Source organism: Oryzias latipes, chromosome 24 (assembly GCF_002234675.1).
Source record: "Oryzias latipes chromosome 24, ASM223467v1".
NCBI lineage: Eukaryota > Metazoa > Chordata > Actinopteri > Beloniformes > Adrianichthyidae > Oryzias > Oryzias latipes.
The window spans coordinates 10,832,843-10,856,862 of NC_019882.2; the positions used below are offsets into that span (position 1 = coordinate 10,832,843).

Here is a 24,020-nt window from a genome sequence, read left to right on the forward strand (position 1 = left end):
AGCCAATGCAGCGATCTTAAAACTGGTGTAATGTGTTCCCGCCCCCTGGTCCTCATCAGAACACGTGCTGCTGAATTTTGCAGCAGTTGAAGATTTGCCCTTCTTGTTCTGGGAAGACCAGAGAGCAGGGCATTACAATAATCTAATCTGCTGGTAATAAAAGCATCAGCACCCAGCCAGGTCTCTGTTAAAAGAAGGCAATATAAATTGTTGTCTAAAATGAGCTCATTCATGATAAAAGATTTGTTTAACAGAGAGCGAATGTTTAAAACAGCAAAGTTCAAAACAGTGTGTTTGTGCAGATGGATTGATTTATCTTTTTTGTCCGGTAATGTGTGAATATGATGGAGATATCTAATTGTGGATCTGGATGATCTGATCTGGGGATGTTTGTGAGATCTGCTTGTTATGTGAACTGGAATTTGTTGTGTGATAACCGTGAATTTAACTGGATGCCGGTGGTCCAGTCAGTCAGTGAGCAGTTTAGCAGAGCGGAGTGTGAGTTCAATGTTCATGGATAGAAGTTGAGTCCTGTTTGGTTTGGGTGGATGCCGTCTGGTTTAAAGAGATTTGGTCTATCGAAGAAGGTGGTAAAATTGTCAACATATGGAATATTATTAGAAAGGCAGCGTCCTTTATGCCAGATGTGGAGTTGTCGCAGACGGCTGAATTTAATGTCTCCAAAGCGGGGAGATGGAAGCGGACCGGAGATGATGCACTGTTTGTCCAGCTGCTTGATGGAGTTGATCAGAGTGATGAAGTCCTTCTTGAGGGTCTCAGATTGCTGAAGCTTTAGGTCATTCACTCCTGCGTGGACTATTATTGTGTGTGTGGAGGGGTTACGAAGGGAGAGCTGGTGGGCAGAGTTGGTGATGTCTCGTACGAGGGCGCCTGGGTGACAGAAGGTGCGGCTCCCGTTAACGCGAACATGCCTGACCATAGAGGTTCCCACGACGAAGGAACCAGGGGGGTCCCCGCGGCCACGAGATCTTGCCGCCGAAGTGAGCGGGCCCGTCGCAACAGGAGGGCAAGCGGGAGTTGGCGTTACACCTGTTGCGCGAGCCGGGGAAGCGGCCGATGAGTGGGGCGAGCCGCCAGGAAGAGGAGAGGTGGCGGCGGTCGCCGCGACACCTGCCGCGGGGGGAGACGCAGCGGACTTTGAACCTGACGCCCCGGTCGCAACCGCAGATGGAGAACCCGCATTGCTTGCTGATCCCACAAGGACGTGGGTTACGTTCGGGCGGCGGCGGCTGTCAGGGCGTCTACTCATTGCGTCTCTCAGTAGCTGTCGGTGTTTGGCGGACGATAAACCTCCAGAGGCAGATGCCGGGCGGCTTTCTTTCTCGGGCCGAGAAGCAGCGACAGGGCGAGGGTTTTCTCCGCTGAGTGGAGGAGAAGCTTCCAGAACGTCGTCAGATGTTGGACCCGACAGAACATCATAGCGGTTGGAGAGAAGGAGCCCATCACGGTCCAGGGGTCTTTTCCCGCGGCACACCACCTCAGACCAAAGCGGTTTTGGTGTGGAGCTCGAGGAAGGCCGCGGCGAGGTGTCAGGATCCCAGTGAACCGTGTCCTCCACAGCCGCTTTCAGGGAAGCAATATGCATGGACTGTTGATGGGCCAGGTCCAGCAAAGAGTTCAACAGATCATTATTTGACCTCAACTCATCAGAGAGTTTCTGGATGTCCTTTTTGAGGTTAGTGATCTGTGTGTCAGGGTTTGTTGGTGCAGTCACGGCAGTGGAGGTGGACGCAGACGTAGCGGCGGCAGCCATCTTGGATCCAGAACTGATTCGGTTTATTTTGTGTATGTGGAAAATGTTTCACATCTTTGAGTTCATACCATAAAAAAAGGGGAGCAATAACAAAAGTGTTGCATTTATATTTTTGGTCAGTGTATTTTCAGACCTTCAAAACAACACTTGAACAGAGAGATATTCTTTTTTAGAAGTGGACACACAGATCTACAGACACGAGCTGAAGTTACAACCACAGGAAACTCCATCACAATTAATCAGCCACTTGGATGGCCACCTCCCGCTACAATATTGTAAAATATTACACTCATTATATCATCTAGATCTATAAAGAAAAACCATAACAAGATTTAAAAAATAAAGAACGGTGGAGCACCTGGTTTAAATCCCATCAAGGACCTTACTGTGTGGAGTTTGCATGTTCTCCCTGTGCATGCGTGGATTTTCTCCGGGAACTCCGGCTTCCTCCCACAGGTCAAAAACATTCTTCATAGGTTAATTGGTGACTCCAAACTGTCCTTAGGTGTGATCGTGTGTGGGAATCATTGTACAGCCCTGCGACTAACTTGCAATCTCTCCAGGTTGTACCCCTCCCTTGCCGAACAGGCCTGGCAACCCAGTGACATTGAAAGATGGATGGATGGATAATTGGATGAAGAACAGTAGTCAAGGGGATGGCTGGTGTTTTTCCCCAAAAAACTTAACCTATTAGCCATATGTCCAGGCTGGCTTTAAGCTGCATAACAACTCAAAACAAACATTTTAAAAAGACCTTATACTGCTATCCAATCAAAGAATTCACAACAGTGAGGCCTGCAGCCATTACTGTAAGCTTGAACACTTGGGAATTTGACCAGGTCTGCAACCTTGCTCTTCCCGGAACATAGGAAGAGCAAGGATCCATTGGAACTATATCACAAACGTGATACCTACTTCCTGTTTGGATTACAAACAATCTTCCCTAACTTCATACCCTACAAGCTTTACTCCACTGCCACCTTAATGAAAATAAAGATTAAATTCCTGCTAAGTAAATTCATTTATAAATATTTATTATTCACTCGCCAAGTGCTGAATTGCTTCTGGGTTGTTTATTTTGTTACGGTTCAGTTGCAACACTTTGTTGTTAACTTCTCTGGCTTATTTGATCGTAACTTTAGCTTTTTTGTTGGAGGCCCTACATAATAGAGAATAGAGAAGGCATTGAACCTTACTATGCAGTGTCTCCTCATCGCTTTCACTTTGACAATAAAAATCGTAATGTTTCGCTTTACATATATTTCTTTAAATCTTTTTGTTGTGTTAGGTTACAGTTTAAAAACATGGTTTTCACGTTTGCCATCGGTTCCTCATCTGAAAAAATGAGGACAGAATGAGAGCATTATAGGAATAAAAACCAAACACAGCCATCATAAAATTAGTCTTTATGCGGATGACATATTAATGTTTTTAAGGAATTTACATTCTGTAAATGAAACAGCAATGATCATAAATGAATTCTCCTCCATATCAGACTATTCCATTAATTGGAATAAGTCTGTTTTATTACCACTCAACAGGAATATGGAACAAAGTGTTAGGTACCAGCAGGGGCCAGGGCGGCCGATATTGTTTTTTGATTCACTTCCTGTTTTAGTTTGACACTTCCGGTTCTGGTCACTAGTTACACTCGTTGTCTTTACCTCATTGATTGTTTTCACCTGTTTCCACTTTAGTCACTGTATATATTCTTTGTCAACCCAGTCATGGTCACAGGATCGTTTCGTTTGTTTGTTCTCTCACGACAATAGTCGATTAAATTCGAGTTATACGTATCCGCTGGCGTCCTGCATTTGTGTCCACCACCCGACCCTGACACAAAGACTCACAATTCCAGTTAAAACAGGAAATATCAAATATCTGGGTATCTACTTTTCCCCCAAACTATCAGAACTGGTGCAGCTAAACCACACCCCATTACTGAAGAGCATACAGGACGATCTAACACGCTGGACCAACCTGCCTCTGTCCCTTATGGGCAAGGTAGCCACGGTTAAAATGAAAATCTTACCCAAGGTTAATTATCTCTTCTCAATGATTCCCACACAACCGCCATTAAAATGGTTCAAAACATTAGACTCATCCATATCAAGCTTTCTATGGAACAACAAACCTGCAAGAATTAGTCTAAAAACTTTAAAATCTGCAAAAAGCTGTGGAAGATTAGAATTACCTAACTTCCACAAATACTTTCTTGCAAATAGATTACAATATATCTTAAAATGGTTAAAAAATAATCCAGAAACCAACTCATGGTTAGACTTGGAACAGGCGTTATGTGGAAAGATCAACCTGTCAGATCTTCCATTTATTAGCCAAACAGTTAAAAAACAGGATTGTTTCAAAAGCATTAATATAAATGCCACTTTAACAGCCTGGTGGGAATTTCTCAAAATATCAAAATCATCAATTCAACCGTGTAAAATGACACCCATCTGGAACAACCCAGACATCCTCATAAACAAAAAAATGATTCACTTCCCAGCTTGGCAAGCAGGGGGCATAAAACAACTAGAGCACGTAATTATTGATAGAAGATTCATAACTCCCCAGGAATTTCAAGACAAACATGGAATAAATAACTTCTTGGAATATCAGCAACTTAAATCAAGTATTACTAAAAAGTATAAAATTAAAGAGGACGATTTAAAGCTACCAGATGTAGTTACCACTCTGATTAATTTTTCAATGAATAGAACTCTCTCCAAAATATACAAACTTTTATGTAATTTAGATAACAATATTGCCTTTCCAACAAAAAAATGGGATGCAGATTTGAGCATCAGCACAGATGAAAGCTTCTGGTCAGAACTCTGTCTAAACACCTTTAAACTGACAAAAAGTCCAAATCTGCAGCTAATCCATCTCAAAACTCTTCACAGAATTTACTACACTGGACAGAGGATGTTCAAGATGGGTCTCAGTAACTCAGACATTTGCGAGCACTGTGATAATAATCTACCCGACAGCTACATGCTCGCACTGTGGTTCTGCACTCCTGTCCAGGCTCTCTGGCAGCAGGTATGTGCCGATTTATCAGTCTGGCTTAAGGTTTCAATCACGGCCTCACCGTCACTTTGTGTGCTTGGTGACATGAGTGCCATCGATAAAGAAAAAGGATTAGCATCTATCATTTTCATAACTCTTTGTATTGCCAAAAAAACTATTTTAATAAATTGGAAAAACAAGAAAAATATAAACATAAGTCAACACAGAAATCTGCTGTTTGATCATATCAGCTTGGAAAAAATGTCAGCCCAAAGCTCAAGTAACTTTGAAAGAATTCAGTCTCTCTGGTCTCCTGTGGTTGACTCCATGACTTAGGGGGTGGAGGGCTTGGTCGTCGCTGCTCCTTGCCCTTCTGCCGTGGTTTGGGGTGGGGGTCGGGGCTTCCGGTGCCTGGCGGGGGCGGTGGGGGGCTCCGTTGGTCGGGGGGTCGGGTCCGGTGCCTGGGTGGGGCGGGCTGGGGCGCTGCGTGGTCCTCTGGGCTTGGGTGTGGGGGTGCGTGGTGGGGGGGTGGGGTGGTGTTCTGGCTTGGCTTGGGGGAGTGGTCCCTTTGCCTGTGCTGGGGGGGGTTGGCGGGGGCCCCTGCTCGGGGGGGGGCCCAGCGGCGCCGGATGGGCTGCCCATCTGCACCTGGGGCTGGGATCGGCCCTTCCCTGGCTCTGGGACGGGACGGGACAACCCTCTCGGGGCCCCCGGTCGCTCTGGGTGTCACCCGCTTCGGCTGCGGGGTCTGGGGTGGGGTGGGGTGGGGGGCTTGTCGGCCCTGTCCTGTGGGGGGGGCGTTCTGGGGGGGAGGGGGGGCCCATTATTGGTACGGGTCGGGGGGGCTAGCGGGTCGGGGTCTCCGCTGAGGCAATCAGTGGTTGCCTCGGCCGGTTGGCCTCCTCGGTCCCGTCGAGGCCTGACCAGAGCTCTTCTAGGGCCGGCGTCTGGGGGTGGGGGCCTGGGCTTGCTCCGGGGGGGGCGACGCTTTCTGGCTCCTCTCTCTCTGTGTGGGGTGGGTGGTGCCGGGCCTGGGGTGTCGGCGCCTCCGGGGGTGGGGCCCCTGGGCTGGGTGGCCCTGGCCCCTTTGCTGGGGGTGGGCTGGGGGACGGCTGTTTGACCACCGGGGGACAGTCTACCAGCTGTCCCCAACTTACCCCCTTCCTCATATAACCTCATATTAGGGTGAGGGGGTGGGGGGTCTAGCCTGCGATGCGTCTTGGGGGGGGGCTACTTGGGAGTGGCCCCCCTCCTATGGTTGCCGTATGGAGTGGGCCCCCCCTCTTTCGGTTTTATTTGCACCTTAGACATGTAGGGTCCTTGGTAGGGGGGGTGCTTGGACATCACTGCAAGCAAGCAGCAGATGTCCTCCTGGCACCCTACCCGCCAATTTTAACCGCACCTTAGACATTTAGGGCCCCTTGGTGTGGAGGGTGAGGGGACATCACTGTGAGTAATCAGGAGATGTCCCCTTAGTGCCCTACTCGCCAATTTTAACTGCACCCCCCTTAGTACACACACCCCTCCCCCTTCAATATATACATTCAAACATAAACACACACACATGCACACAAACACCCTCTCAAACACCCATACACGCACACACATTTTACAAGGAAGGTGGGACCTGGGTCCATCTGTCCCCTACCCCTTCCCTGGTGGGGGGTGCGGGCCCCTTGGCGATGGCGGCCGTGTCCCTTGGGTGCCGGCTCCCTGGGCCCGGCGGTGCTCTCTCCGCACGGTGGGGGGGTTCATATTACACCTGAGCCGGGGGTGTTCGTGTCCCTTGGGGGTGGGTCCTGGTCCTTGACCCTGAGCGCTGGGCCCCGCCAAACTTCCAACATGGCCGAGCCTGGTCGGGCCATATTTATAACACCCCTTGTGGGCCGCCCTTTTTTCCCCGGGGTTCCCCCCTGCTGGGCGGGGGCGGCGGGCCCCTGCCTTGCTCCTACCTGGACCAACCTTGGGCCGGGTGTCCCTTGGGGGGTCCTGGCTCGTACCTGGGGTCGGGGCGGGGGGATGCCCGGAACTCCTGGGTGGTGATGGGGTGCTCGTCTGGGGCTGTGGGCGTCCCTCTCCGGCGGGGCCCTGCGTTGGGCTCTTCCGGCGGGGGGCTGCTTTCCTGGCTGGGCTGGGGCGGCGCTCTCTTTCCCTCTGCGCCTCCCTGCTCTCTGGCTCTGGGGGCCTCGCGGCGGTCCTGCTGGCCCTGGCCTGGGTGGCGGTCTTGGTCGCCCGGGGGGCGGTTGTTCCCTGCCTGTTCCCGTATGGCGTTGGGGGAATTCCGGCTGCCGCTGCTGCTGCGACGGGGGTCTGGGTGTGGGGGTGGCTGGGCGCTCCTCCTCCTTCTTTTCACATTCCACCATCCATTTTAGAAGAACATAAACACTCACTTGAGCACAGGTGTTAGCTCACCTTTGCACTAATAGTTTGCATGATTGAATGAATGAAAGATTTCACACTAGTTGGTTTAAAGGCATAGGTATGCGTTCGTGAACACTATCTGTTTTGTGTGCATGTTGACATGTGGACATTTTTGCAGCTAGCAGGTGTGTTGATAATATTTGAGTGTGTGTGAACAGGCCCCGCCCTTTTTGTACTACATTTGAACCGTACCGTGGTGATAAACAACCAGTAAACCTGTCTGCTCTATGCTGCTTCATGGTCTTACCCCCCTTCCCCTCCTATTATCACCCTCCTACCCCCCCTCTCTCTAACGTCCCTCTCTCTTCTTCCCCTCTTTCCTTTTCCGTCCGGTCCAACACCAAAGATTTTCAAACATGATTGAAATTAATAAAGTTTGGCCTCAATTACAAAAGGGGTTTATTCAGACATACCTTTGGTTTGTCTGAAGATGAATAACCCCTCTTGTTAAAGCAAAATATGTCCAACACAAGAGGCCCTCAGCTCTCATCTGTTTGCCTAGCTGTTTGACAGGACAAGTTAAAAAAAAAAAAAAAAGAATAAGGGATCTCCATTCTTGGAAACTTTTAGATTCCTGTTGGCAAAAACAAAAACATTGAATCGTCATTGGTCTGCAGTTTACCTCTGTCTGATTGGACAAACTCATGGTGACGTTATCACAGAAGAGGGAGATAAGTGAGGCAGGTTTTTGCATTATAGTATCAGCAAGAGCATTGCAGGTGTGGTTAAATGAAATGTTGGCTGGTTTCTATTGAGTAAAATCATTTTTTTTTAGCTTTTGGGATGTAATTCTGCTTTCACTGATTCATTGTTTTAGCTGGCAAACAGAGAGCAATGGAAGCAAGATCTACTTTTAATCTTGATTTTGATGTCCATCCTTGTTATGAAAGAAATAACATTTCTGAGATGCTGACTAGGACTTCCTCTACGAAATGTTCTTTGTTGTACATGTTTCTGGGCTCGCTGTCAGTTGTCACAGTCTGTGGAAATCTGCTTGTCATCATTGCCATCATTTACTTCAAGCAGCTCCACACTCCCTCAAATTACCTCATCCTCTCTCTGGCCGTGACCGACCTTCTGGTTGGACTTGTGGTGCTTCCCATCAGCATCGTGTTTGCTCTCAGCTCCTGTTTGTACGACAGAGGCATATTCTGTAAAATTCGAGACAGTTTTGACGTGGTTCTGAGCACAACCTCCTTATTTAACCTGTGCTGCATTTCTGTGGATAGATACTATGCAGTGTGTCAGCCTCTAACGTACAGAGTTCGGATGAGCACTCGGGTCGTTGCGGTCATGATCACGATGAGCTGGGGAATTTCCATCTTTGTTGCCATTGGATTTGTGGTTGCAGAGTTAAAACAAGAAAAATGTAAAGATGACTGCTTTTCTGATGTTGTGCTAGAAAAGGTTATGGCGCCTGTCTTTTCCTTTTATCTCCCAGTGCTCATAATGATTTACATCTACCTGAGGATCTTCTTTGTGGCACAGAGGCAGGCTCGCAGCATCCAGAACACAAACTCTGCAGCAACTGTCAGCCACATGGAAAGGAAGGCCACAAAGACTCTGGCCATTGTTATGGGAGTCTTTCTCATGTGTTGGCTGCCTTTCTTTCTTTGCTTTTCCCTGCAGGTGTTAGGTGGCGTGTCTGTACCGCTGTACGAAACACTGAACTGGTTTACTCTGTGCAACTCAATGCTCAACCCATTCATTTATGGTTTCTTTTACAGCTGGTTTAGGTCAGCTTTTAAAATGATCATTTCTGGAAAAATATTTCAATGGAATTGTTCTAACTTTAAACTCCAATGACAGAATTCAAATGTTTAGGAAAGGAAAGATGTTATTAGATTTTTTTTGTTGTCTGATAAAAAATAAAGCTTCTTTCATCAAAACCTTTGCATTGTTCATCCTTAGAAGATGGAGTTTGGGTTCACAAACATTAGTTGATGCTTAAAAGTTTTATTGTATTCCAATTCTCTAACAAACTGAAATTCTGTAATATTTTATTTTGGGGAGTTTTAAAACTGTTCTCTTTTATGTTATTTTTGGTTGTTGTTTTCATTTTCTTGTGTATAAAAATAGATTTTTTAAACCTTGTAACCCACGATGTAATTTGTGCCACAGATGCTTGCATCTAATAATTAATCATACAATGCTACAAAGGAAAAATGAAAAATCCAAATATAAAATAACTTGCTATTTTATATCACATTGTCTATAATATAAAACAATATACACACAGCAGACTATGTTGTTCCTAAAATAAATATTGATAATTGAATGTTTTTACATTTCTTACTGTTAATACTAGCTGTGGGATTTAAACAGAGAAAAGACAACTCAAAACCAACGCCCGTACCCGTATTTCAGCTTGCTCATGATTATGCTGACTGCGGTGCGGACGCATTCCTGTATGACTTCTTTGTTCCGCTACATCGCATTATGGGTCATTTTCAGATTTTCATTCTTAACTCTATACTTATGTTCTTTTTATAAAATAGAAAACTACATTTAAAAAAAAAGTTTGTTCAGAACTTACAGTATTTCAAAAACAGCTACGAAAAATGCTTGATGGTTTTGCTTAGAAAAAGACGAACTTTTTTTTTTTTTTTAACTTGTCCTGTCCAACAGCTGGGCAGACAGATGAGAGCTGAGGGCCTCTTGTATTGGACATATTTTACTATAACAACAGGGGTTATGAATCTTCTGACAAACCAGAGGTATGTCTGAATAAACCCCTTTTGTAATCGAGGCCAGACTTTATTCATTTGAATCATATTTGAGAATCTTTGGTGTTGGACCGGACGGAAAAGGAAAGGAGGGAAGAAGATAGAGGGACGTTAGAGAGGGAGGGGGGGGGGGTAGGAGGGTGATAATAGGAGGGGCGGCATAAAGCGGCATAAAGCAACAAGTTTACTGGATGTTTATCATGCTGCTGCTGCTTGCTGCTGCTAAATGGCCTTCTACAATCCCACTAAAATCTACATGATCCAATGGAATTACACTGATCTACAGCCTTCAAGTGCCTAATCTACAAACTCTTAAAATATCTGAAGAATATTCCGAGTTAAAGCTGGATATTCGGTGGAATATTGGGGAATCAATTCACAGGCCTGTTCAGCCTGAAGAACACCTGAACCATCAAGACAAAGCAGCCTCACCAAATCTACCTACTAACTTGGACACGTGTGAGTAGTTTGGACTGTAAAAAACAATGGCAACCAAAAAATTGTCAGAAGAGATGGAGGAAATTAAAAAATCACTATCCTTTATGAGTTCTGAGATAAGTAAAGTTGTGACTCAGCAAAAAAGTCTCATGGATCTCCCTGAGGATATCAGGCAACTGAAAGAAATAATTATTCAAAAAGACCACAAGATTGAACTCCTGGAGCAAAGGATTGATGATCTGGAACAACTAGCAAAAAACAAAGATGTTATCATCACAGGATTTGAAACTAAACATCGCAGTTATGCCAAAGTAGCATCTGGAGTGGATGAAGGTGAGGACGCTCCTACAGAGGAATTAAAGTCACTGGAACAACAACTCCTGCAATTTCTGAACACCAAGAATATCACTCTGGAAAAGCAAAACATCTCCAGCTGCTACACGATTCCAAACAAAAATCCTAAAATCAAATCATCTGTTGTTGTGCAGGTAATCTCTGTAAAGCAAAAAATTGAGCTACTGAGACAATCAAAAAAATTAAAAGGCTCTGGAGTTTACATAAACGAAAGTCTTACAAAAAAAAATGCAGAAATAGCAAGATGTGCTCGACTGCCAAAGAAACAAAACAAAATTCAAGCAACTTGGACCAGGAATGGGAAAATTTACATCAGACCCAACGGGGTGGAATCTGCACGCTCAATGATGATAAGGAACATGAAAGAACTGGACCGTTTCAAATGACTGACATAAGAAGGTATGCTGGGATCGGGTTTGGGACTGTTCAAACTGGACTGGATGCCTGATAATTATGACAGACAATACAATGAAAAATAAAACAAGTTGCAAAGTTAACTCAGCTACAAAGGATCACTTATTGCTGTGTACAGAAAATCAGTCTGATTCATACATCCAAGATCAATCTGAAAACACAAAGCATGACTTTGAAAATGACATTGACCCGGACTCAAACTATTATAATGATCTTTAAATTAGTTGTAATTATTATACAGTGGAACAGTTTAAAAGCAATGTGGACATTCAAGAAGGCTTATCAGTTATTCACTTCAACAGCAGAAGTTTATATAAGAATTTTTCTTCTATAGAATTGTTTCTTAAATCTTTAAAAAGATTTAATGTGATTGCTGTATCAGAAACTTGGCTTGATGATAACAAGATGGTGGAAGTCAACCTTGAGGGGTACGAGCTTTATACTACCAATAGAAATAAAAGAAAAGGTGGAGGAGTGGCTCTATACATTGAACAAACAATAAATAGCAAAATTGTCGATGAATTATCTTACACTATTGATAATGTTCTGGAATGTATCACAGTAGAAATAGAAGATGGTCTTTCAAAAAAGATATGGATTAGTTGTGTGTATAGACCACCGGGAACAAATATGGCCAACTTCAATGAAAAAATGTCTGAAGTTTTAAATACTATGGGCACAAATAAAATAAAAATAGTATGTGGTGACTTTAACATAGATTTAATCAATCCAACTGGTTTAAATCAAACAAGAGAGTTTATCAACTCAATGTATGGCAACTGTTTATGCCCAATAATTAATAAGCCTACACGTATAACCACAGAATCAGCAACGTTGCTAGATAACATATTCACAAATAGAACTGATAAAGAAATTTTGGGAGGCCTTTTGTTTTGTGATATTACTGATCACTTGCCTGTGTTTGCAGTGTTGAAAAATGTGTCTTCAAAGAAAATGTATACACAGACCCAGGGAAAATGGATAAGGTGTTGCAGTTCTGATAACATTGATTCATTTAGGAGGGCTCTATGTAATCAAACATGGAATGAAATCTATGCTTCTACCAATGTGAATGAAGCTTATGATGCCTTTCTGCATCGATACATAGAGCTTTATAATTTAAACTGTCCAAAAATTAAAATTAGTCATAAAAAAAATAACGAAAAGCCTTGGATAACCAAAGGTATTGAAAAGGCTTGTAAAAAGAAAAATGCACTATACAGACAGTTTGTAAAAGAAAAAAGTAAAGAAGCAGAAAATACATATAAAAATTATAAAAATAAATTGGTGAATATAATAGGAATTCTAAAAAACAGTATTATCATAAGTTAATTGAGCAACACAAACTACACATGCAAGAGACTTGGAAAATAATAAACAAATTAACCAAAAAAAACAATAAGAAACAAGAGTATCCAAGTTATTTAAAAAAAAAATGATATTCAGATCAGAAACCCAATGCTTATTGCAAATGAATTAAATAAATACTTTGCTAATGTTGGAAATAAACTTGCAATGGAAATAAAAGAGCCAATAAAGAAGTTGAAAGAACTTAGTATCAAACAAGTTCTCAATGTTTCTGTCTGAGGGTAGTTCAAATGAAATACTAGAAATTGTAAGAACATTTCAAAATAAAAGATCCAAAGATTGGAATGACATTGATATGTCGTTAATTAAAAACACAATTGAGTTCATTGTTGAACCATTAACTCATATATTTAACATGTCTTTTAGGGAGGGCATTTTTCCAAATAACATGAAAATAGCAAAAATTATTCCCATTTTTAAAAATGGAGATCGCCATATATTTACAAATTACAGACCAATTTCATTATTATCCCAATTCTCCAAGATATTAGAAAAACTTTTTGTTAAAAGAATGAACAATTTCATTGGAAAGTTTAATTTATTGCATGAGGATCAATATGGTTTTAGGGCTGGTGGATCTACTTCAATGGCGATAATGCATCTAGTTGATCATATTTCTTCCTCGATAGAGAAGAAGAAATTTACTGTAGGCGTTTTTGTTAATCTTCAAAAAGCATTTGATACATTAAATCACACTATGTTACTTAGTAGGTTACAGAAATATGGTTTTAGAGGAATAGCATATTCCTGGTTAGAAAGTTATCTTATTAACAGATGTCAGTATGTTTATTTCAATAACGAAAAATCTGATATGTGTCCTGTTACATGTGGAGTACCCCAGGGGTCCCTATTGGGTCCTATATTATTTATTTTATACATAAACGACCTTTGTAAAGTTTCTGATTTGTTAAATTGTGTTTTATATGCTGACGACACTACTTTGTATTTATCTGGAGATAACCTGGAAAAGCTTCTTTCAGACATAACAAAAGAATTATCCATAATCAAACAATGGTTTGATTCAAACAAACTGTCTTTAAATCAAAATAAAACCAAGTACATTATATTTGGCTATAGAAAACGGGAAAACATCTCTGAGTTAAAAATTGAGGATGTTCTTGAAAGAGTAAATGAAATAAAATTTCTGGGAGTAATCTTGAATCATACATTATCATGGAAACCACACATAACTTATATTCTCTCTAAATTGTCCAAATCATTAGCCATCTTACATAAAGTCAAATATTTTTTAAACACAGCTACATTGTATATTCTATATTGTTCCTTCATGATTCCTTATTTGACCTATTGTTTAGAAATCTGGGGGCATAGTTACAAGTCAAATACAAAGCCTATTTTTATTCTGCAAAAAAAAGCAATTAGAATTGTAAACCACTCTTCATACAATCAATCCACAAAACAAATATTTCCTAAATTAAGGGCAATACAATTTTATGATTTAGTTTATCTTAGTACTGGAATTTTTATGTTTAAAGTTAAAAAACAATGTGTACCTGCCAAAATACTGAGTTTGTTCGAAATAAAAGTTGATAATTATGATTTTCGAGGTAAAGATATGTTTAAAAAGAAAGTGGTCAGAACTAACGCATTAAGAAATAGTGTTTTTGTTCAGGGGGTCAACATGTGGAATTTATTATCAGACGAACTGAAAAATGCAAAATCCATACTGCACTTTAAGAAAATGTATAAAGTTAAAATGTTTCAAAAATACCTTCAGGACTGAGAGACTTTGGTGGTTGTGAGGTCATTTTGAGAAGTGTTTGTTTTGTTTTTGGTTTTTGTTTTTTTCATCTGTTTTCTTTTCTGATTTAAGGTTCTAACAGTTTGTAGGTAGATGTAATGTTTGTATTCAGGGTTGGGGAAATAAGCCTTGGCTTCACCCAACACCTTTTTCGGTTAATTTTGTTCAATGTTTATGTTATGTTTATTTATTTATTATTATTATTATTATTTTCAATGTTTATGTTGACATTGATCAGTGTCAATGTTTATGTTGATGTTTTTAAGTTTGTTTGTTTAACATAACCGAAATAAAGTTTCTCACATTACGGTGAGGTTCGGAAGTAATACAAATCTCAAACGGGCGGGGCCTGTCCACACACACTCAAATGTTATAAACAACCCTGTTAGCTGCAAAAATGTCCAAATGTCAACATGTACACAAAACAGATAATGTTCACACACACATACTTTACCTTCAAACCAACTAGTGTGAAATTATATTTCATTCAAACATGCAAACTATTAGTGCAAAGGTGAGCTAACACCTGTGCTCACCAACACTTAACTTTAAAACATTAATTTACCTCAGAGGAAAGTAGCACATTCAGTTTGTTTTAGTATATGTATTTAAAATCCAAATTCATTCTGAAATTTTAGAGCAATAAGTGTGATGAGAGTGGGTTTTTGCTGCAGTCTGATACATTCCTAAAGATTGCAAATTAGCAACCTCAGACGTTGCACAAAATTCATACTGGGTTTTTCGGGAAGGTGTTGTAAATATTTGAGTAGCACAATACAGTGGTCCCTTGCTATAAGGCAGTTCTCATTTTTTCGTCTTGCTAATTCACAGTTTTTTTGTGCAATTTACCATGTTTTTGTTTTTATTTTTTAATAGCTCATTGATTTTGTCATCCTGATTTACTGCAGACCATCGTCAATAATTCTCTGCTGTGCTGTGTTTCCTGTAAAATATGCATTCATTTAATTAGCAAAAATTAGATACATTTTCAACTGCAAGCATGTCTTTATTTTCCTTCTATAATACTGGGCTTGCTTTTCTCTGAACGTTTGAACTTTAAGAGTTTGAAAATGTTCATTTCTGTCTGAGGAAGTGTATAAAGTGTGCAGTGTGGAGTTTTATTGTCTTATAACATAAGTAATTGTAAAAAAACAAAAACAAGAGAATTTGCGGTTGTCTGTCTCTGCGTGGCCCTATAATGGTATACTTGTGTAGCGCTTTTCTATGTTCCTCTAAGGCCCAAGGCGATTTACAGTCACAGACCCATTCACACATTCACACACTGATGGCTTGGATAGGCTCTAGACCCCTATGACCCCAAAGAGGATTATGTGGGTTTAGAAGATGGATGGATGGAAACTAGCTGGTATCAGGACAATCTAGCCTTTGGCCCACCAGAGGGTTTTCACTTTGGCTTTGACGTCACGTGAAATTCTTCAACTTATTTCCATGTTAAAAATGCAAAAAACTTAAAATATTTACAGTATAGCTTTAAACACCAACTAGGTGTGTTTTGCTTCATTCTTTATTAAAGTTGGTGTGTGTGTGTACATGTTCTGATTTTTTTTACTCACAAATTTAATGAAATACTTCCGCTGTCAGACATCGGTTTGTTAGGTCACACCTTTATATCAATACCATAGCTTAAGGTGATTGGAGAAACTTACATAAAAATAATTGCAAAGTGCATTTTAGCTATGTTCTTAACAAATTACATAAGAGTAACCTGAAAGAAGAAAAACAAAGGAGCCCATTGGTTTGTTTGTTGCCAGGTGGATCTTGGGTGTAGCATCTCTGATGTAACCAGCCGTGGGGATTTTACGCTGAGACCACGGGGGTCAAAAAACCATAAAGGCGTTCTTTCTCAAAGCCAAAGCTGACAGACCCGATACCTGAACAACCCCAACCGCTGCACTGGAGATGAGTGAAAAAGTGTTTTTGGCCTGAATGTGAAATGTTTGGGCAGATGCTGAACCATTTTGATTTTTGCTGTAAAGCTTCATTGCAGTTTAGATTGTTGGAAAGCTGGTATACCTGAACATGGAGCAGGGGAACAAGACACAGACTTTGCCTTTAAACACCTGCTACAAACTGGCTTCGTCTGTACTCACTGAAGCAACTTCCACGGCGTGTATGCTGTTGAGTCTTTTTCTGAGTACGGCTTCCACGGTGACTGTGTGTGGAAACCTCCTGGTGATAACCTCGGTGGTGTACTTCAGGCAGCTTCACACCCCTACTAACGCTCTGATCCTCTCTCTTGCTGTGGCTGATCTGCTGGTGGGAGCTGTGGTCCTCCCTCTCACCATGAAGTTCTCTGTCAGCACGTGTCTGTATAACCGAAGTGTCTTCTGCTTGATACGCAGTTCTTTAGACATGATACTAGGATCCTGCTCCATTCTGAACCTGTGCTGCATATCTGTGGACAGATATTATGCTGTCTGTCAGCCGCTTACATACAGATTCAAAATCAATAATCATGTCATAGGTATAATGATCCTAATCAGCTGGTTTCTCCCAGCCTTGTTTGCTGTGGGTTTTCAGCTGGGATTTAACAGAGCAAATTGTGTGCAACGCTGTTTATCCTTTGCTTTAGTGACCCAATTCATATCCTTTGTTTTCTTATTCTACCTGCCACTTATTTTAATGTTGTGTCTGTACCTTAAGATTTTCCTAGTTGCACAGAAACAGGCGAACAGCCTCCAAAAGCACACCAAGTCTAGAGAAAATGCCAATAAGTTGGAGAAGAAGGCTACCAAAACTCTGGCTGTCATCATGGGGGTTTTCCTGCTGTGCTGGCTGCCTTCCTTTTTCTGCATCACCATTGTTTCTTTCAGCAGGTCGTCAGACACCGGCCCGCTCATAGAAATCCTGAACTGGCTGGCCCTGTCAAACTCTCTGCTCAATCCCTTCATCTATGCTTTCTTTTACAGCTGGTTCCGATCTGCTTTTCTGTTAATTATCTCAGGGAAGATCTTTTTCACGGATTTGACTAACGTGACACTTCAGTGATTTCCTATATTTTTCCCTTTTAATTCTTAAGTCAGTTTGTGTTTGACCAAAAATGACAGTTACAAAAAACAAAGCTCAAAATGATAAAAACAGTTCCTCCAACCCCCTTTCATTAATGAACCTAGCAAATTTGTATTTTTAAGTTTTTAGCTGACGTTTTTAATTTATAATTAAGTCTCTGATTTAAACAACAGTTGTCAGACAGAACATGTTGATTCACTACTGTAGAAAGTAAAGAATGGCTTCATGGAGGCTGTTAAACATCATCATAGTTTAGCTGTGGCATCTTCTACTACAAAAAAGAGGATGAGAACAATAAAAAGTCTATCATGTGTGTTTGGCACACTGATATGGACCGATATTTCGTTCAGTGTTGCATGTGTTGTGCGTTCAAAAACGTCCTATACGATGTTTTATGAATGCCTATTCAGCCTGTGGTCTTCACAGCAGAGCTGCACCAGACAAGCAGGGAGCGGCAGGTAGGGACTACTTCTTTTGTGTTACTGTTTACTAGCTCATGTTCGCCACATAAAGTTGGAAGAAGCTTGGTGTGAAATGTCAAAGTGGTGTAAATCTCATGAATCTTGCTCCAGACTTTTTCTTTCCCAGCTCTTTTCCGATATGTAAAAGACTTGGTGTCACATGATTCCTGCCGGGCACAAACCGTAATTAACAACTTCTCCTCAATGATTTTGTTTACAGCGGTTTGCACTTGTGTGTTTTGAAAAGGACGCCATCCACATGTCACTACCAAATCTGAGTCTCTGATTGGTCAAAGTCTAAGTGTTAGACTTTTCATTGAAAGTAGCCAAATGAATGTGAGATGCTGCAGCCGGTGTGATAGTAGCATTACTAGTATTTTTTTTTTTTTTTTTGTCAAGCTAATTCTTCATACGAATAAAAAAAGAAACTTGCATTTAAATGCAGATGTTAAAAAACCCAAATAAAACATGCACTGATAATCAATGTTGATAATGACTGAACACCTTTCATGAGGAATTTATTTCTATCCGCTCTTGCACCTCAGCCTGACTCAGTTCAGTATTTGTGAATGTTTTGTTCAAAGTTTTTCTTTGGGTGAGTCTGGACCGATGTGCCGAGGAGTTGTTTGTCAAAGGCTCAGTTGGTTACTGGCTTGATTCCCTCGCTTGGAAATTACTGTCAGTACATAAAAGAAACTTTGACACGCAAAAACATATGTATATGAGCCTGTCTGGCCTGGCTCCTCCCCAGATACATGGATTTGGGTGGCTGAAAATGGGGGCTGGTGAGCTCCAGGGCACCCCTGGCATGCCACCCACTTGACCTGCCACATCCAGCTTGGAGAGGGGCTAGAGCACATGTGTCAAACTCAAGGCCCGGGGGCCAAATGTGGCCCTCCATGTCATTGTATGTGGCCCGCAAGAGCATAAAAGTTTTTAATTTCTTAGAATAAAAAATAAAAGCTGGTGTATATTTATTCATATTTAGGGGGAATCAGACTTGAAATATCGGATTGGGTAACTATACATTAGGACTTAAACACCGTCCATATAACCTAACCTGACAGAATCAATTTGAACAGATTTATGCCAAAGTAACAAGCAAACATATGTTTTCTATGCAACTGTTAGTGTCACTCTAAAAAGTTACAATAAATAAAAAATGAGTTATTTAACATTAAGGACTAGTTACGTTTATTTTTCATTACATTTAGTTACATGTATAAGTTATATCTGGCCCTTTGAAGACAGCTGCTACGCTGATGTGGCCCTCGGTGAAAATGAGTTTGACACCCCTGGGCTAGAGGATGGCGTTCCTCTTTACACTAACATCTTAGTAAGGAGGCCCGAGAAGGGGAGAAAAAGAAGGGCGAAAAATAATAAAATAATTAAAATAAATTGTTTTGGGCATCAGGCTGCCCCAAAACCTTTCCTTAGTTGTTTACAGCAACTGGAGCCTTATCCTCTTGTTCACTGTCCCTGGGCCCTTTCAGCCCCCCCCCCCCCCCCCCCCCCCAGTTATTGGGGTCCACCCTCACCCCTCACTGAAAAAAGTAAACCATTGCTGTCATCAGTTTGATGCGTTTCTACTCATTGCATTAATATAAAAATTTTAATTTACTCTCTTGAACTCAATTCTTATAAGTTATGCAATGTGTCTTTGTTTTTTTTACTTTACTTTAATGTAAATGATAACAGGGTACCAAAGTAAAATTTTTTCGTTTTGTGAAAGCACAATTATTAGGTTGAGTTTGATGTGCGCATGCGCACTAAATGAAATGCAAATTTGGCGGGCCGTATTTCTGCCATAATCTGAACTGCTTCTCAGAGCGACAACTCGACAAGTAAGGTAAAACAACATCAACAAAAATCATTGTATATTAATTAGTTCAGTCGTTTTCTCCTTGTACATTTAAACGAGGATTTCCTTCACTGCCTGGACACAATTTTCAGACGACGTTAGTCGGTCCCCAACCCCCAGCAGCAGTAAGTTTGTTTGGAAAAGAGGAACTAACCGCCGCCAGGAGACCGACAGCAGCAGCTTAAAGGTAAGTTCTTACCTCTAATAAGACAAAAGCACTAATTTAAATACAGTCGGCAGTTTTCGAAGCTTGCATTGGTTTGAGTTTTCCCCAAGAATTTTAAGCTTTTACACTTTCTGCTGCAAATTCAACTTTAGCTGCTGTGCAGTTAAGCTAGTGCAGTTAAGCTAGTGCAGTTAAGCTAACATTTAGCACTAACAGTGAGGCTCTCATGCCGTATTTTGCGACTGGTGAATTTATTTTAATAAGGAGTACAAATTGATGCAACACTGCTATCAAACACTGTTTGTGGTGTATTTGCTGTCGAATGTTATTTACTACAGGAAAACATCTATGAGCCGTGTTACGTTATGTTACACTGGATATTTTATTGAATTTAACAGGGACAACTGCTCTCCCCGAACCGACCGTTCACGCATGCGTGAATATTACGTCACTTGACAGAGTATGTCGTCGGAGGTTAATAATAATAAACCTATTAAATTTTTTATAATGATTGAACAAAAAAAGAGTTTATGGGATACGGCAGCAGGATCCTTAACACTCAACACAGACACATTTTTAATGTCAAAAGCGGCTGGAGGAGCTTGTGACACTTCCCAGTTTTTCCCTGTTGTCAACATTCAAAAAATAAAAATAATCAGAGAGAATGGCTCCAAACTGTGTGGCTGTCATTATCGTGTATGATCATTGAGATTTCCACTGTCTGTAATCATCTGTAATGACTATTTTTATTTATTTTTTCATAAAGACACTCTTCGGTTTCTGCTCTGCATCCAGTCTGGAAGCCTTTGACTAACTTTTGGTAAGTTTTTTTTTTGTTTTGTACAACCTATGCAATTGTGATGAAGGCCCAATCATAACATTGCTCTCCCTACACCCTAAACACCTGTTTGTTTTCCGCAGTTACTCATCAACGTGGAATTGTAAAGACTGTGCCCATACTTATTCAAGACGATCTGAACTCCTAAAACATTACAAACTGGACCATCATCATCCATGTTCTCTGATTTCATTTTCAGATAAATGCAGACTTCTTGAGAGTTACAACAATTACTTTGGAGGCAAAGTTTTTTGCACAGTTGGACAAACACTCCACCAAACTTCTAGAGGTCATCAGGAGCAATGGAGGGCGTGTGAAAGAGCAGACCACCAACATCTTAGAAGTTCTGGATGAAGGGTCTGTATGACATGAGTGGTCCATAGAGCAGTTGGGTGGTTAGGTGAACTTTTAACTAATGACAAGCTTTCTTTTCAGATTGTTGACATTACCATCAGAGGAGAAGCCATCCTAAAATCTCTGATGATCTACTTGGTGAATCTTTTGAGCACCTCATTAAAGAACACCAGGTAAGGTTATCCACCTCTCAACTATGACACTCTTTTATGATGTAGGAAATGGAACATGGCACTGTATGGGTTAAGATCACTGCCAACAAGAAACATATTCATAAAGATAAAGTTGTGCACAAATACTAAGACTTTGTGCACAACTTTGCCAAAAAAAAATGAATACAACATTTAGTTTGCATTTTACATTTCTGTTTTAAATTTTCTTTGCTTTGAATACAACTTTTGCTTAACGTTAACAGTCAAAAATATGTTATGGGGTCACAGGCATATGTATCTAATCCCGAAACATTGATAAAGTAAAGTGAGCATACACATTGAGGCTTATTTATTTAACTAAAACAAAATTATACCTTTTAGAGCAACGCGCCAGTTGTCATATGTTAATTTTTTTTATGTCTGCAGAACGGTCTGGACAGTGATGCTCCGCAGATTGAAACCATGGCGATCTTTCTCACTGGGAGAGAGGATCTTCTCCGTCCACCAACAGACATCAAGATAGTGATGGATGAAAAAAGTTTTCAGACTGAACAGCCAGCTTTAAGTTAGTGTCAATTAATGTTTTTTTCCCCTCACTTAAGTGTATTAGTATTGGGAAACAGTTTTGATGTTTATACATCTTAAAGATGTCATGTTTGTAAATTTGGATGTGGATATGTTCATGGAACAATAAATATTGTTTACATGAAGAAATGTGTTCTGAGTCTGTGTACATCAATATATAATTCTAAAGCTTAATTCAGTTAATTAGATTGTGAACCTGACATTTTTATCTGAGACAACTTTAAAAAGTAAATTGCTCAAAGATTAAAAAATGGATTATATCAAGTCGTTTTTTTCAGGTTAGATAAAGTAGAACATTTCCAATGAGTAAAAAACAGAACTTATTTATTTTGATTTAGAGAAACTCAAAATAATTGCTTTTCTTCACCTCACAGAATCAGTTTAACCGAAATAAAAAAAATAGGTTAGGCTAAATTATTCATTTACATTGATACAATGCAAATATATTAGGTGTGACAGATTACTTCAATTTTTTTAAGTTAAACCACTGTTGTATTTTTTTCAGTGCTGGATGGCCGGTCCTGCTCTCTTCTTCTTGTCGGTCCTGGTGGTAGAATGTAACCCTCCACATACAGACTTTTTTTTTAATTAACAACTGAAAAAAAACTACAAACCATTTAGTTTACCACCTGACCTAATAGTGTGGAGAGAGAAAAATTCATTTAGTCAATATTTATGTTTATTTGCACCTTTAAGCTACATGAAGGTTATGTACTCTATATAGAAGTTACATAGAAAAATACTTTGTCACACAAAATCTTTTTTTTTTTTTCATAATTTAAATGATATGCAAAGACACGGGGGTGGCTACTCCTCTGATTTGTCGAGTCTGGTTGGTTTTTGTTGGTTATGCATGAATCCAACGGTTAAATAGGAAGTTGGTTGCATTCGTGCAGGAGACAACAAAGGAGGACACACCTTTCTCCACCAGCAATCTCCGTCTTTTAATTGAACAGCCTCACAGATGCTCTTTGACTTTTTTTCTTTTCTTCAACTCTGTGATCACGCACTTGGAAGAGTTTTTGAAGTAATGTGTTGTTTTTTTATGTTCATAGATCTGTAGGCATGGAATCAGAGCTGGCCACCAACAAATCTGTTAAAGTGGTACATCCCTGTTATGAGTTACATGATGCAGTTTTAACATTTGCAAACCCACCTTCCATAAGCTGTGTGTCGTTGTATATTTTCTTGGGATTCATGTCTGTCATCACCGTATGTGGAAACCTTCTCGTAGTCATCTCTATTGTTTACTTTCGACAGCTTCATACTCCCACCAACTACCTCATTCTGTCTCTTGCTGTTGCGGATCTGCTCGTTGGCATCCTGGTCTTTCCGTCCAGCATGACCGTCACTGTGACTTCATGTTGGTATCAGGAGGATCTGTTCTGCAAGTTGCGCGGCAGCTTTGATGTGACCTTGAGCACGGCTTCAATTTTGAACCTGTGCTGTATTTCTATCGACAGATATTATGCAGTCTGCAAGCCTCTGACTTACAGGAGTCAAATGACTCACCGCGTCATTGGGATGATGATTCTGGCAAGCTGGGGAGTCTCCGCTTTGATCGGAATTGGCATCATAGTTGCAGGATTTAACCAAGGCAAATGTGAGGGAAGTTGCCTGATCGACGCTCTGATTTCGACCACCCTGGCATGTGTTTTTTCTTTCTATGTCCCAGTTATAGTCATGCTGAGCTTCTACCTGAAGATCTTGTCTGTGGCACAGAAGCAGGTTAAAAGCATACAGAGCACCACGTGTCAGAGCTCAGAGTGTGGAACAACCGTGAGCCGGATGGAAAGAAAGGCCACCAAAACATTGGCTGTTGTCATGGGAGTGTTTCTCTTCTGCTGGGCTCCCTATTTCCTGTGTATCATCTTCCAGCCTTTGACATACGAAGAAACTCCAGTTGCTGTGATTGAGACTTTAAACTGGTTAACTTTGTCAAATTCAATGCTGAATCCTTTCATTTACGCCTTCTTTTATACCTGGTTCAGATCAGCTATCAGAATGATCCTTTCTGGAAGAATATTTCAGGGGAATCATGCAAACACTACTCTGTTTTGAAGTGATGTTGTAAATGCCATTTCATTCTTAGAAAGACAGCAACAGTTGCATCAATAAAATAATTTTACCAGCTGAAACTGGACCATTACTGTCTGACACATGATTTCATTTACTGTAGTTTAAACGTCTTTATTTAATTACAGTTTAGCCTTTTTTGCAGAATTGCAAAACAGCGAGATTGCAATATAGCGAGGACACACTGTGCACAAAGAAAAGCCTGCAAAAAGAAATCATGCAGGGCAAGAC

At 40.9% G+C, this 24,020-nt stretch overlaps 3 protein-coding genes and 1 long non-coding RNA gene across 5 annotated transcripts; all 4 read left to right on the forward strand.

Annotated features, from left to right (window-relative positions):
- The first annotated feature begins 7,753 nt into the window (after positions 1-7,753).
- On the forward strand, positions 7,754-9,010 carry LOC101174719 (trace amine-associated receptor 1-like). Its single transcript, XM_004083633.3, has one exon. It carries the CDS (start codon positions 8,039-8,041, stop codon positions 9,008-9,010), a length of 972 nt encoding a protein of 323 aa, XP_004083681.3. The 5' UTR covers positions 7,754-8,038.
- Positions 9,011-16,306: 7,296 nt separating this feature from the next.
- LOC101174969 (trace amine-associated receptor 1-like) lies at positions 16,307-17,275 on the forward strand. The gene has a single exon (XM_004083634.1). It carries the CDS (start codon positions 16,307-16,309, stop codon positions 17,273-17,275), a length of 969 nt encoding a protein of 322 aa, XP_004083682.1.
- Positions 17,276-19,463: 2,188 nt separating this feature from the next.
- LOC105353754 lies at positions 19,464-21,838 on the forward strand. Of its 2 annotated transcripts, XR_002872936.1 has the most exons (6): positions 19,464-19,606; positions 19,711-19,805; positions 20,551-20,604; positions 20,822-20,979; positions 21,058-21,149; positions 21,555-21,838. It is a non-coding gene; the product is annotated as an uncharacterized LOC105353754 (long non-coding RNA). The 2 variants fall into 2 exon arrangements; XR_002872935.1 differs by having other exon boundaries at positions 19,464-19,805.
- Positions 21,839-22,778: 940 nt separating this feature from the next.
- Positions 22,779-23,774, forward strand: LOC101163058 (trace amine-associated receptor 1-like). Its single transcript, XM_004085890.3, has one exon. It carries the CDS (start codon positions 22,779-22,781, stop codon positions 23,772-23,774), a length of 996 nt encoding a protein of 331 aa, XP_004085938.3.
- Positions 23,775-24,020: the final 246 nt, after the last annotated feature.